Source organism: Callionymus lyra, chromosome 5 (assembly GCF_982586985.1).
Source record: "Callionymus lyra chromosome 5, fCalLyr1.hap1.1, whole genome shotgun sequence".
NCBI lineage: Eukaryota > Metazoa > Chordata > Actinopteri > Syngnathiformes > Callionymidae > Callionymus > Callionymus lyra.
The window spans coordinates 36,245,485-36,259,316 of record NC_141822.1 but is presented as its reverse complement, the minus strand read 5'-3'; the positions used below and the strand labels follow the sequence as shown (position 1 = coordinate 36,259,316).

Here is a 13,832-nt window from a genome sequence, read left to right as displayed (position 1 = left end):
CCTGATATTTATTAGATAAATATATATGTGGGAAGAGTGAATCTTGTCAATTGCAATTTAATTTAATTTTTTTTTTTTTTAATGTCAGTAGATGGAAAACAACAATAATTAATAATAAAAAAATAGATAGAAATGTAATCATATGTAGTAATACACTAACACTTCAGATCTATCAGCCTAAAGAACACAATGGTTGCTAGATGATTTCTAGTGCTGTTTAAGAATGTTTGGCTTTGTGATGTGGAGAGATATAATGAAAGTTCACTCATTCCTCTTTTAATGCTTGTCTATTTCAGTCCACCAGAACTACGTGGGAACAGATGCAGAGAAGAGTCCGTTCTACCTGTCTGTGGTTCTGTCGGACCAGAACAACCAGAGGGTTCCTCAGTATCGGGCCATACTTTGGAGAAAATCAGTAAGTTAACCTGCGCTAGGGCTGGGTTTCGATCGGAAGTTCTACTGGTACCATCACTTTGATTCTGGTTCCTGAACGATATTATTTTTGATGCCAATTTTACAATATCAATTCCAAGGAAAAAAAAAACACATTGAGAAAATGTCCAGTTAATTTCCACTCCAAGTGTAGAAAGAATAAAAATAGTTTCTAGTGCAAAAAAAAACGAGTGACAAAATTATTTTATTTTCACAGATTTTACCTTAGCGTTTTTTCTTCTGAACATGTCTAACCGGTCGGCTCCTGGCTGATGGTTTACTCAGAAGTAGAAAAATTAGCTCTGAGCTTGGGCTGGTCCTTATACTGACTGGGACCCTGACAAAGCTGCCCAACCAGATGCCTTCACCTCAAGTTTATAAAATGCACTGCGACTGCCTGTTCACAAATTTAATCCACTTCCAACACACGCTGCTTAATGGCCCTACAAAGATGTTGTGTCAGTGAACAAGTAAAATAAACAAATAAAATAAAGACATCCCTTAAAGGGAATGTTGCATGAGGCCCCATTTTTGAAGTATTCAATTGATTTATAATGTGTGAACACTTTTAATTAAAAAAAAAAAAAAAGTCACTGTTGTGTCTGTTTAAGTTTTTAGGAGAAAGAAAATTGCAAAAATCGCTATTGGCCCGTTGACTCAAAAAATTGGAAATCTGTACCAGCCACAATAATTACGATTAGCAATCCCCCTAATTTTTTATTTTTTATTTTTTTTATTGAGTAATCAAAGCATCCAACCTTACAACTACTTACTTTGAAAGTAACAAATAACTTAAAGTAGCTGAGTTACTTTTGTAAGAAGTAACTAGTACCTGTAACTAAGTTATTATTTTAAAGTAACTTGCCCAACACTGGTCAAGAGGTTAAAACTAAAAATAACAATAGATCTAGAAAGTAATGTGAGTTTTTAAGCACATTTACAGTATAGCCATTTCAAAAGACAAACTGTTGAGGAATACACAGAGACCAAGGCGCAAGCAAAACCCACGAGACAATATTTATTCTTAATAACACAAGGTGGTCAGAAATATGGAAGTAAATCAATGCCATCAGAATATTGAATGGTTGAATTATTTTTTTTCAAATATTGAAAGGTGTAATTCAATTATTCAATATTTTTTCTTTCGTAGCGTTTTAAGTTCAATATAACATTTTTTGGAGCATTTTAAATTCAATATTAAAAAATACGAATCCTTTTAAATTCAATATAACAAAATACGAAGCCTTTTAAATCCAATATAAAAAAAATCGTAGCATTTTAAATAAAAAAAATAAAAAATACAAAGCATTGCTCTCTTGGACAGGCTTCGTATTTTTTTTATATTGAATTTTAAATGACTAAATGAATATACAATATAACAAATGTTATTTCAACCTTCAATATTTGAAAAAAGTTATTCAACCATTCAATATTCTGATGGCGCTGATGTACTTCCATACAGGAACAGGTAGAAGGGGGCAACTAAGAACTCTAAAGCTAACAGTAGAAAGCACAACAATGCAGAAAAACAGACTAAGACCTGCATAAAAGAACGGTAGCGCTAAAAGATGAAACTAAGAGAGGGAAAGGGCTGGAGGTGACTGGAGCAGAAAGAGTACGGCAGATGCAGACATAGGACTTGGAGCAGAGCAGGAGGACGAGTAGGTATGGCAGAGGAATCAGCAAACAGGAACACAGAGGCTCATTGCGCACTACATTTTCGCACACTGCTAATTGGGACTTGTAGAGCGAGAGAGAGAGAAAAATACTAAAACAGGAAAAAGATCAGTGAAAACGTATGATCAATATTATTGTAATTGTTTCACAATTAAAGATTTTAAATGAGATGGCCTATAGTTGATTCTCCATGTTGAAAAAGTGATCTTGTGCCTCTTAAGATTGCTTTATCGATGGGTCTCTTGGACAGATGTTCCCTCAGACATGAACCAGTTTCAAGGATAAGTGGCTCTAAGATTATAGATGAAACAGTATTGTGTCGACTGATCATTGATGCTTGCTGTGCTGAGTGTCTTTAATCCCGAATCTGTGATGTTCTTTGATCAATCAGGGGACTCTGAAGATCAGTCTGTCCTACAGCCCCACCAAAACACTGTCAGTCAAGTCCATCCTCAGGTAAGTAGAGTGGGGAGACTTTTTACATAAACATGATGTTAAAACTGATTTTTTTTTTTAGGCAGATAAGGTTAAATGCTATGGTTTGTGGACTGCGCTGTTATCTGTTATGATGCATGCTGTGTCAAACCCAATGCCCGGGGTCAAATCAGGCCTGCCAAGTCTTTGACATATACATATAGTTAACACAATAGCCAACAATACCCCAAAATATACATCATCTCCACTGCATGACCCATTAAGATTATGTATTTTTAAGCAAAGATTGTAAATTGAACAGTAATTTGTGTAAACATTTGTATAAATTTGTGTTTCGAAGACTGTACTGTGCAGTGTAGGGGTCCCCCAGGGAACAGTGTTGGCACCGTTCCTCTTTTCACTGTACACTGCAGACTTCCAACACCTGTCTCCCACCAGTCACCTGCAAAAGTTCTCGGACGACTCCGCCATTGTCGGCCTCATTAAGGAAGGGGATGATGGGTCGTACCGGGGACTTGTCCAGGACTTTGTTGACTGGTGCCTGGAAAACCACCTCCAGATCAACTCCAACAAAACTAAGGAGTTGATTGTGGATTTCCGGCGGTGTCCCTCCATCTCCCCCTCACCACTGAACATCCAGGGACAGGACATTGAGATTGTCACATCTTACAAGTTCCTGGGCATTCACCTCAACAACCGCCTGGACTGGGTGGATAACACTGCTGCTCTTTATAAAAAAGGGCGGAGTAGACTCTACCTGCTCCAGAGGTTGAGGTTGTTTGGTGTCCGGGGGCCACTCCTGAAGTCATTCTATGACTCAGTAGTGGCCTCTGCCATCTTCAACGGTGTGGTCTGCTGGGGGAGCAGCATGACAGCAAAGGATAGGGCTAAACTGGACAGCCTTATTAAGAAGGCCGGTTACGTCCTAGGGCGCCCCCTGGATCCTGTGGAGGAAGTGACTGGGAGGAGGATACGGAGCAAGCTGGGCTCCATGGGGAGGAACTTGTCTCACCCTCTCCAGCACACACTGAGGGCATTGAGGAGCTCCATCAGTGATAGGATGCTCCATCCTCGGTGTGTGAGGGAGAGGTACCGCAGGTCCTTCCTCCCTGCTGCCATCAGACTCCACAATAAGAACACAGCCAGATAATCGTGTAACTGCACCTTTCTTGTTATTTTTGTAAATATGATTGTGTATATAATATAGTGCAGATTTATTTTCTATTCTATTTAGATTTTTTCTTTTCTTTTTAATATTTTATTTCTGGGTGTTTTATTTTTCTTCTGGTATATTGCTCTTGCTGTTTGTTAAAAAGAATTTCCCCTCGTGGGACAATAAAGGGATTCTGATTCTGATTCTAAATCTTGGACAGGAAAAAACAAAAAAAATCAATATCAAAGTATCTTTAGAGTTTCCACTAAAGATGGGAAAAGAGGTTCTGAGGGTTCACCTCATGAGCTGTTTGTTGAGGTGCTTTATGCTTAAAATGGCCTCAATCTATCAAACTGGATACAAATCATTCTTTTGCTTGAACTGATCAATATATAGTAGAAGTGTAGTGATTGTAAAAGAAAGAAAGATCATAAATATATTTTTTGTGTTGACCTTTGTAATGCCATTCAATCCTATTCTAAATTACAAAAAACGTGTAGAATAATCTGTAAAAGTGCTCTTTATTTGTCTCCTCACGCTCAGTGCAATGAACATGGATAGATTTGAGAGAGGCCCCAGGGAAATTCTTAACCCAGAGATCCAGAAGGTGAGAGTGCTACCACAGAATTTACTAAGAACATTTAGCGCTGCTACTGTAGAAGCTGACGCCGTCGCTCGTCACTGTGACTTATAACGCCTCTGTCATCATCTACCCTCAGGACCTGCTGGTGCTGGAGGAGCAGGAGGTATCAGTTCCTATTATTGTGATACCATTGTTTCATCTTTTTGATTGTTAATCTACACAAATTCTACATGAAAGTGATGTTAGAAAGTGCTTTTGGCTCTTCTTCAACATTTAATCATTATTAACTCTGTATTTTTATCTAAAAATGTATTTTCATGTGAACAAATGTCGCTCCATCATCGTAGAAGTTCAATGTACAATATGTATTTCATTGATATGTACATGAGTCACAATGTGACTGACTTATACGTTTTAATGTGTTGCATGTATTTGACAGGGATCTGTCAACTTTAAGTTTGGTGTCCTGTATGCAAAAGATGGGCAGCTCACAGATGACGAAATGTTTAGTAATGGTAACTTTTTTTCTCTTTACATGTGATCACACGTTGAAGATGGTTTGGTAATTCACACGTTTGTTTGTAGAGATGGGGAGTGAGAGCTTTGATAAGTTCCTTAACTTGCTTGGTGACAGCGTCGTACTTCATGGATGGGCGGGGTACCGCGGAGGCCTTGACACCAGGAGTGAGAGCTCTTTAAGTCTTTCTCTGTTGAATGTGTGGTCTTAACTCACTTAATTAGCCTCAATTAGGAACAATTGTCTCCAAATGTGTTATAACGATTTGTTCTCTCTGTGTCACCGGCTAGATGACACTACAGGGATAAAGTCCATCTACACTGTGTATCAGGGCCATGAACTCATGTTCCATGTTTCCACCATGTTGCCCTATTCAAAAGAAAACAAGCAGCAGGTTTGTTTCTCTATGTGTTGCAACTTTGTTATTTTCACAATTCAAGTGTTTATTTTCACCAATTTCAGTTACATATGTAGTGGTTTTATTGTCTTTATTTCACATACATCTACCTACTGTTGTTTTAATTACGCCTTATTTCAATTTGTTTTTAAATTAGGAACAGTGTTTGGTTTAATAATTTATTTTTAATTTATCTTCATGATAAGTAAATCTGTACTGATTATTCGGGTGGCAGCATTTTGTGAATTACATTTGTACAGTAAATGTACCAAAAAGATGCTGCAATGGACCAAATAAAGCATGACAAAAAATGTTAGAGTTAATAGGGAAAAAGTGTTTTGGCTTCACTGTGATTTCATAAAAATACTGGATTTTATTATCCTTTTATAAATGTACTTATTTATTATATATTGTTGTTAGATCATCCATCAGATTATTCAGCAGTGGCAGCTAGGCTAGCTGGAGGCTTAAAAACTTTCTTCTGTGACTTAGTTTTTAGTATTCTGTAGGAAATGTTCTTCACATTTTGGCAATGTTTTCTTTGTGTGACTTTCTTTACATTATTTTTGTCTATTATTACCTGGTTTTGCATCACATTACTGAACGGTGACCGCTAATCTAATGAAAGTTAACTTCTCAGACTGTGTTTATTTTCTAAATCAATAATGTGGTCATTCAGCACGGAGAGTGGATTTTAACTTTCTGTTCATTTAATGTCTCTGGCAGGTGGAGAGAAAGAGGCACATCGGGAATGACATCGTAACAATAGTGTTTCAGGAAGGAGATGACGCGTCGTCTTCCTTTAAGCCGTCCATGATCCGATCGCACTTCACTCGTATCTTTCAAATAAAGACCTTTATAGTATTTTTAAAATATATGTGTCGTAGCTTAACATGAATTCATTTATTCTTTAATTAAAATGATTTATTCACTTTTTGAGACGTAGTTTAGTTTCAGGTTTATTTTGAATTATTAATGTATTATAAATGTATATTGTCAAGTTGCTAAAGTGACTTAAAGCTGAAACAAAAAGAACAGATATCAGATTTGATTTAAAGTCAGTAGAGGTGAAAGGTATCAGAAAAATACAGATTTTTCTTCTCTTTTCTATCTTCTTCAATCTTTCCTTTAACTATTTCACCAGATATTTTTGCTTTGGTTAGGTATAATAGCCAGAATGACAGTTACAGGTGGGTATTTGAACTTATTATTTGAACAATTGTAACAAATGTATTTTTAATCATCCTCTTTATTTTGATATAAAGGTTGAAAATTTTCTCAGAGGAAAGCGTCCCACTCTTCGGGCCCCCTCTCCCTTCTCCTCCTTTATTTACTGATCACCAAGAATTCAGGGACTTTTTACTTGTCAAATGTAAGTAAAATATGTTAACCTGAACTCAAAGCAATTGTTCCTAACCTGGCTTGTGTTCTCCTGAAGTAATCAATGGAGAGAAAGCCACACTGGAGACACCAACGTTTGCCCAAAAGCGTCAGCGGACTCTTGACATGTTGATCCGCTCGCTCTACCAGGATCTAATGCCAGATCTACACAAGGTACACAGCGACCAGGGACTTGTTCTTAACTGTTTGAGAGGAGAATTAATGTTATTTGCAGGATATTCTCATTGCATCAGATAAGTGTATTTGTTAATATGTTTAAACCTAGAGTCACAGGTTAGAATTCGGCCCCTCATTTATATAATGACCCTCCTCTGCTCTTACGCTTTCTTCTCTGTCACTCGATGCTACAGCAGCTGAGCACTCTTCTGCATTTCTGCTCAACACAGCAGCACCCTTCTACTGCAGTGCTGAACTCTCTAACAGCACAAGTGTTCCACTCTATCTGTGTCCACCATTGCATCTAACACAACATTTCCTCTGGTCTCACTCCCTTTCTCCTGCTATATTTCCTTATCATGTGTGTGTGTCTGTCTGTGTGTGTGTGTGTGTGTGTGTGTGTGTGTGTGTGACACATTTGTCCGTTGTTGGTCCATCTCCAGGTTCCTTTTTCTCCCCAGAACATGTTAAACAGACGGTCCTTTAGTGACGTGCTGCCTGAGTCTCCAAAATCTGCACGCAAGAAAGAAGAAGCACGGCAGGCAGAGTTTGTCAGAATAGGACAGGTAACCACAGATTCTCAATGTGACATCTAACTTACAATTGTGATTTCTGAGTCATAACTTAAAAAACAGTGTGATGGATTCAAGCAGTTAGAGCAAGAGTGAAAGAGACAAAGACCTCAAAAGACAAGACTAACTTTCTACCATCTCTATGTCATGTGACGTCAGAAGGGGGATGGTCACCTACAAGCATTGGAATAGCTCACTTTATGGAGTAACATGAGGATGATTATCAGCAAGTCCAATTTTAAGGTCTTGACAAAAGATTTGAAATCGTTTGGTCTTTGGTTATCAACAAACTCTCAGTGTGGACGAAGTCACAATGATTTTTGAAGGTCTTGCTTCTGTCAGGGATAGAAGTCAAATATCTCATCCACCCGTCGTTTTAAGCCAGATTTGGTGTTGCAGAGTAGAAAATACTGATTTGGTCATTAAATTACCTGTTACCTTTTTAGGCTGTTCTCAACCTAGCCCCAAATAATTGTTGCCAGTAGTGCCGGTAGGATTTGATCAGGGGGGTGACGTATAATGTATTATCCAACTCTAAATAAATCAGAACTAGAGCTGAGCTAAAACACTCAAAGCACAAGTAACTCCTTGGCAGCCATCAAAAAAAAGGTAAAACTTTATTGATCCCTCAGGAGGTCTCCTTCAGGAAATTGTTTCATGCTAAACATGCTAAACATGGACTAGATCCTGCTTGTTGTTTGATAAATAGCATCCTTATATTAAAACAAAAACATAATGCACTGCAGTAATTACAATCTTAAAAGTCGATTTATAAAATATAGTTTTAATGATTAATAGTAAGGCACCTGTGAACAGCTAAGTCGTCTTAAATGGATTCTGAGTAGAGCCATAGTTTTTAACATGAATGTGGTGGTAAGAAAACCCTAAGGAGACGAACAATAGAAAAACTATTGTGTGTTTATCACCCTCAAACCGAACAGAAGTTTACACTTTTTACCCTCTGTTTATTCATCAAAACAAATACTTTCTCTGACATCTTTTTTTTTGGTGCTATGTGGTATCCCTGAAAAGGGGGCCCACAAACTGTGAGGATGATTAAAAATTAGCTGCTTCACTTAGACCCTGACTGTGGGTTCGGATTTTCCGCCTAATCCAGACAGAGGCTCCTCATGCCTCAACAACCGCAGAGCTTGAATTGACCCAGCAACAGAAAAAGAAGGCTTGTTTAATTTAGCAGAAAGCTCAGTGACTCTGTGATGAAGTCACTGAATAGCCACTGATGAACAGCTCAAGTGGACACCTGCCTCTGAGACAATCAGGATGTAATAATACTGAGGGTCTTTGAACCCACCAGTCATTACTGCTGTAATGTAAAGCATTGATGTAATCACCCCTTGATGGTTGGCTGAGGTAACGTCTATTATTATTATTATTATTGTACTTGGTTCCTCTGGGTAAAATCATTCAGACATTTCCTGATGTTTCTTACAACATTTTTCTGATGACATCCAGATCTACTGCTCTTTTGATCCAACTGAGCCCCAGAGGCTGAACAGCTTAGTCAATTGATTGCCAGAAATCAAACAATGAAAGTGAAAACAATTTACAGCTAAATGTGGACAAAACTGAAACTCTGGTTATTGCTCCTGATGATAAGGTTCCAGGGTTGAGTCAGTACTTCTGTGACTTAGGTTAGTCTGTCAAACTGAGCCTGAGAAACCTGGGTGTTGTATTTGACAAGTCTCTAGTTCAACACTGCAGAAAACTGACCAGAAACTTTTTCCTTCAACTGAGAAAAATCTCTAAACTTAGGGAAATGTTGTCACAACATGATCTGGAGCTTGTAATCCACGCGTTTGTTTCTTCTCATCTGGACTATTGCAACAGTTTGTTTTCATGTCTTAACAAGAAGGAACTGTCTCGCCTGCAGTTGATACAGAACTCTGCACTGCAGCGAGAATTCTCACCCGCTCTAGTACATTTCTAGTACATTTCTCCGATCCTTAAATCTCTTCACTGGCTGACAGTTTCTTTAAGGATAAACTTAACTTAAAAAAGGTTCTTACTTTCAGAGTTATTCATGGCCAGGCTCCTCCTACCATCACTGATCTGATCCAGCCTTACACCCCAGCTCGGGCTCTGAGGTCTGTCAATCAGAATCTACTGATAGTTCCTCGCACACGGTTCAGGACCAGAGGAGAGAAATCCTTCCAGGCTGTTCCTCCTAAGCTTTGGAAAGACCTTAAGACACTTTTATTCGTGCAGGCTTTTCCTTAATTCTCTGAGACTCCTGTGTTTGTCTCGGTGGTGTCTTGACCTTTTAAGTATATATTTTATTGGGTATTGTTTTAATTATTTAAGCGCTTTGTGACTCTTATCTAGAAAAGCGCTATACAAATATTACTTACTTACTTACTATTATTCTGAGACAACTTACTTAAAGGGATAGTTTATCCAAAATAAAAAAATCACACATTTTCTACTTGCCCTCATGTCGCCTAAAGGTTTGAAATACTTTTCCTTTTTGGAGTTGCAGGCATTCACATCCATATAATGATAAAAGAATATATCAGGGTTCTCACCATGATTTTTCAAAGCATAAGAGGACCTGTGTACTGTATGGTGCAGACATGCGGCGAACGTCAAAGGCACCGCAGGCGGGATTACTTTGGGGGGTTGGAAGTTTTAACACTCTGAAACACAATTTCCTGCATTTTGAGGGCCAAATGTTGTAAAATAAAGGCAGAGTATAAAGAAAATCTCCCCTACATTGCTTGAGACACAGCGTCGGAGCCCAGTTCACAGGGGATCAAAATCACAGCCTATGTTGAATGGCGTACATTCATAAAAAAAAGTGTTCTCTATTTACTCATGTTCCGGTGCATGTATACAACTCTGATTTTCAAGATAGCTCCGATCAAGTGAGGGAAGCCGGCTTTTGCTGTGCCCTCATCTGAACCTGCAGATAAAGTTTGATAAAACTGACACGATGTTGTCACAAGAATATCTGTGGCTCTCATAGAGAACACTTGTAGCGATCCTAATTTTGTTCATTTTGTTCATTATATTATAAAAACATACTTATAATTCCTTCACATGTTTGTGAATTGCGTGAAATAGCTGATAAATCATGTGTTATACATATCTGCCAGGTTACAAACATCTACCATTGTGTGAATAAATAAAGATCATAAGTTTGATTAAAGAGAAACATTTATAACAGAGTAATTTAATATCCACTCAATTAACTATGTGTGCGTTTTGATCAATATTGATCGTCAATGTAAGTAAGTTAGTAAGTAAGTAAAGGTTGTTTGTAAATCACCTTTCTAGACGAGGGTCACAAAGCGCTTTAACAATCAAAAACAATACAGTTAAAATATATATACAATCTAGTAATATGTAAGATTATTACAGTTACTACAACAAAAACTTATTATGTGCAATGAATTTATGTTTTTAGTTCAATTAGGTGGTTTTCCCACAGCACACCCGACAATCTGTCACGGCACACTAGTGTGCTACGTCACAGTGGGATAGTGGACATGAGGGTGAGTAGAAAATTAGGGAATTTTGAATATTGGATGAACTTTTCCTTTAAGGAGTTTTTGTAAAAAACATTTTTAATGCATGAAAACTGACAGGTTAAGTAATTGGAGGTCAAACAGAGAGAATAAAGTGATGGACAGAGAGATGAAAAAGAGAGTGCAGAGAAGGTGGAGTACAGGGAAAGATTTATTGATACATTGTCAACTAAAAAATAAACACCAATATCATCAGAATGAATTAAAATGCATAAAGATGAGACTATACGTTGTTTTCAAAAGAAAACTATTTTTGTACTCATTTATATTTTTGGGGGGGATGGATTTTTTTTTACACATTTAGGTTAGGATTTGGTTTTTGGAAGCAAAATGTAGCTTTCTTGGCTCTATGGTTGGTGCTCACTTATCAGCAGACTCTACCTTATATAGACAGGAAGTGCAAACAGGAAGTATAATTCCAATGCCAGTTAATTTTTGTTTACTAACTTACGTAACTTAAGGTGTTTTTGAACAGGATCTAAATAAATCATGATGGTTGATTATCATTTTGTCTTCCATTACTTGAACAAAAGCTGAATATGAATTCTTTAAATTATATCTTGTATAATGTTTTGAAAGGCCTTGAAGCTGAAGACCATCGTCAGAGGAGATGCACCCACCAGCCTTGTGACCTCCGGCCTATGCAGAAAAGAGGCGAGAGCATAGTTTTCATTTATCATTTTATTGAAATTGTGTTTTTCTTATGAATTCATAAAAAGAAAATGAAGAACACAACCGGACAAATAATAATTGTTTCCATGTTGTTGTTGTCATTTGCTGATATTGATTTCATCCTAACACAGATAAAGACACATTTTTTATGTACCGTGTGTTGCAGCCCTGGGAATCTCAGTCCTTCTCGAGCACTTTCCCCTACGAGATTGCATGTGCAGACTCCTGGGGTCAGTCTCTGCTGGCAGCCACAGACACAGCAGGGGTCTTGCTGTTAGAAGGTGAGGTCATCCCAATCAATACTTCTTTATGTCCCCAAATAAAGCCAACCATCCATAACCATTTGATAGTTCACTCAGCAAAATTGCAAAGGTGTCAACTCGCATGATGATGATAACGATGTGTTTTACATTTCAGGCCCAGATCCAGCTTTGTACAACGCTGGTGAGTGCTTTCGATCAATGCTCCTCTCTCTCGCTCAGTGGGTTGTTCTTTTTTCCATCCTCAATCCTCAAATCTATAACTTGACCTTTTCTTTGTTTGAGATTCAGACACACAGACGCTGTCGCCAGTGCAGGTCTTCGATAGAACAATGGTGGTGAAGCAGATGCATGTTCTCGAGCCTCAGGACCTGCTGATCACCAGAGCAGACAAAGGTATGGTATTGATCGCAGCTGCCATTTTGATGCTGCTGTCACAAATGGCATAGCAAACAGACCACCAGAGAACAACCAGTTACTGAGCACAAAAACAAATATTTCAATGACAAATGGATAGATTAAGATCAACAGCAAGTAAACATATAATCATATTATATTGTTATATAATTATTAAAAAGTCAGTGCTACTTGCAAAAATGGCTTCACTCATCACCTGATCTCACTTATTTTCTACTCACCCTTGCTTCAACTAAGGGTTGAGATCATTTTCAGAGTAATTTGTTCCCTTTTAGAGTTCTAGGCAAATTGTCCATTTTAATGTAGAAACTGGCGCTTAGTGGTCCTCATCTTCATCCAAATGACTTAAAAACATCAAAATACCTCAGTAGTCATCGACATTAAGAATTTTTCTGAAAAAATGTGTATATTTTGAGCTTGTTTGTAGCGGAAGACCTCAGTCTTTCAGCTTCTGCCTGAAGTCTTTCCTTATGTCCCTCAAGTTGTTTCATATATTGTGTTTGTTATTTATTCAACAAAAAAGTTTGTATTGTATAAAGTTGCTTCATTTTTTTGTAATTCATGAAAATTGATTTGGTGATTGGTTGTTATGTATTAATTTTGCCACTGTGCACAGTACAGGGAACATAATTTAATTTAAAAATACAAGAAGACATCCTGTTTCCCTGGTCTTTATGGTCCCAGCAGCTTGTGTCCAGACTGTTTCCAGCCTCTCTGTGCTGCTGCCTGCGTATTTACCCTTTCCACCTCTGCTGGTCCAGCAGTTTTATTTCTCACTGGGACCTAAAGAGAACCATCCCTGTTGTGGTGCTGTGTGTGTGTCGGTGTGTGTAAGTGCGCTTGTCCCCAGGGAATGGATGACTGTGGTGAGGTCTTTGTTGGGAAGTAGACACAGACCAAATGGAACAAAAGGTCTGCAGAAATAAATGGCATACAGAATCAACACATCTTACTGGTCCTAACCAGAAAAAGCATGTAATCAATTAATCTGGCGATATAGATTTGGATAGACTCAAGGCTTTTGATGCACCGACGTTTGTCTCATCTGCATGTGGGCTTTGATGTGTAGCCTTCCAGCAAGCAAAATCCTGAAGAAAGCAGCATAGTTTACTTAGACAGAAAGGTTGCTCGGACTTAAAGGATGCTAAAAACAAACAAAAAGCCGATGAACCAGAAGTTACCTTTATACTAAAGAGAAAATGCTCTTCTGTCTTGTGTTCAGGGAAAGACGCCCGACTTTATGTGTTCAGACTGGTGACGCTCAAGCGAGGCCTGGAGGAGAAGCAGCTGGTCAGGGGCAAGTGTGACTGCAGAGAGAACAAACTGGAGAAAACCAAAGGTGCTACACTCATGGCATGACAAACAACCCCAACAAGTTACAGATATTAATCTGAATAATAATCCTTATCATGTATATGCTATAACTGCATAAAAGAAAATATTCTTGTTCTCTGAAATAAAAAAGTGTAAACCACTGTAGGAAATCACATGAACAGATGTTTCATAAATTAGTAGAATCAATATACAAACATTTAACTTACTCAAAGTTATATGAATTAATGCAACTGGCCACCAGAGATAAAAGGCCTTTGGTGCTGAACCAATACCTACATTA

The 13,832-nt window shown here is 38.0% G+C and overlaps 1 protein-coding gene across 4 annotated transcripts in view; it reads left to right on the top strand.

The window, feature by feature from the left end:
* Positions 1 to 13,832, top strand: part of garnl3 (GTPase activating Rap/RanGAP domain like 3) — a 91,641-nt gene that overhangs the window by 58,860 nt on the left and 18,949 nt on the right. For 3 of the 4 annotated variants that reach the window (XM_087792221.1, XM_087792220.1, XM_087792223.1), the window contains exons 5-21: positions 297 to 415; positions 2,501 to 2,565; positions 4,241 to 4,304; positions 4,417 to 4,443; positions 4,720 to 4,795; positions 4,866 to 4,964; positions 5,088 to 5,191; positions 5,921 to 6,029; positions 6,339 to 6,384; positions 6,460 to 6,566; positions 6,633 to 6,748; positions 7,195 to 7,317; positions 11,448 to 11,522; positions 11,707 to 11,821; positions 11,958 to 11,984; positions 12,092 to 12,196; positions 13,440 to 13,556. In XM_087792221.1, the coding sequence (XP_087648347.1) occupies positions 297 to 415; positions 2,501 to 2,565; positions 4,241 to 4,304; positions 4,417 to 4,443; positions 4,720 to 4,795; positions 4,866 to 4,964; positions 5,088 to 5,191; positions 5,921 to 6,029; positions 6,339 to 6,384; positions 6,460 to 6,566; positions 6,633 to 6,748; positions 7,195 to 7,317; positions 11,448 to 11,522; positions 11,707 to 11,821; positions 11,958 to 11,984; positions 12,092 to 12,196; positions 13,440 to 13,556 (1,494 nt within the window). The remainder of the gene's footprint in view (positions 1 to 296; positions 416 to 2,500; positions 2,566 to 4,240; positions 4,305 to 4,416; positions 4,444 to 4,719; positions 4,796 to 4,865; positions 4,965 to 5,087; positions 5,192 to 5,920; positions 6,030 to 6,338; positions 6,385 to 6,459; positions 6,567 to 6,632; positions 6,749 to 7,194; positions 7,318 to 11,447; positions 11,523 to 11,706; positions 11,822 to 11,957; positions 11,985 to 12,091; positions 12,197 to 13,439; positions 13,557 to 13,832) is intronic. The other variant, XM_087792222.1, reaches the window with a different exon arrangement.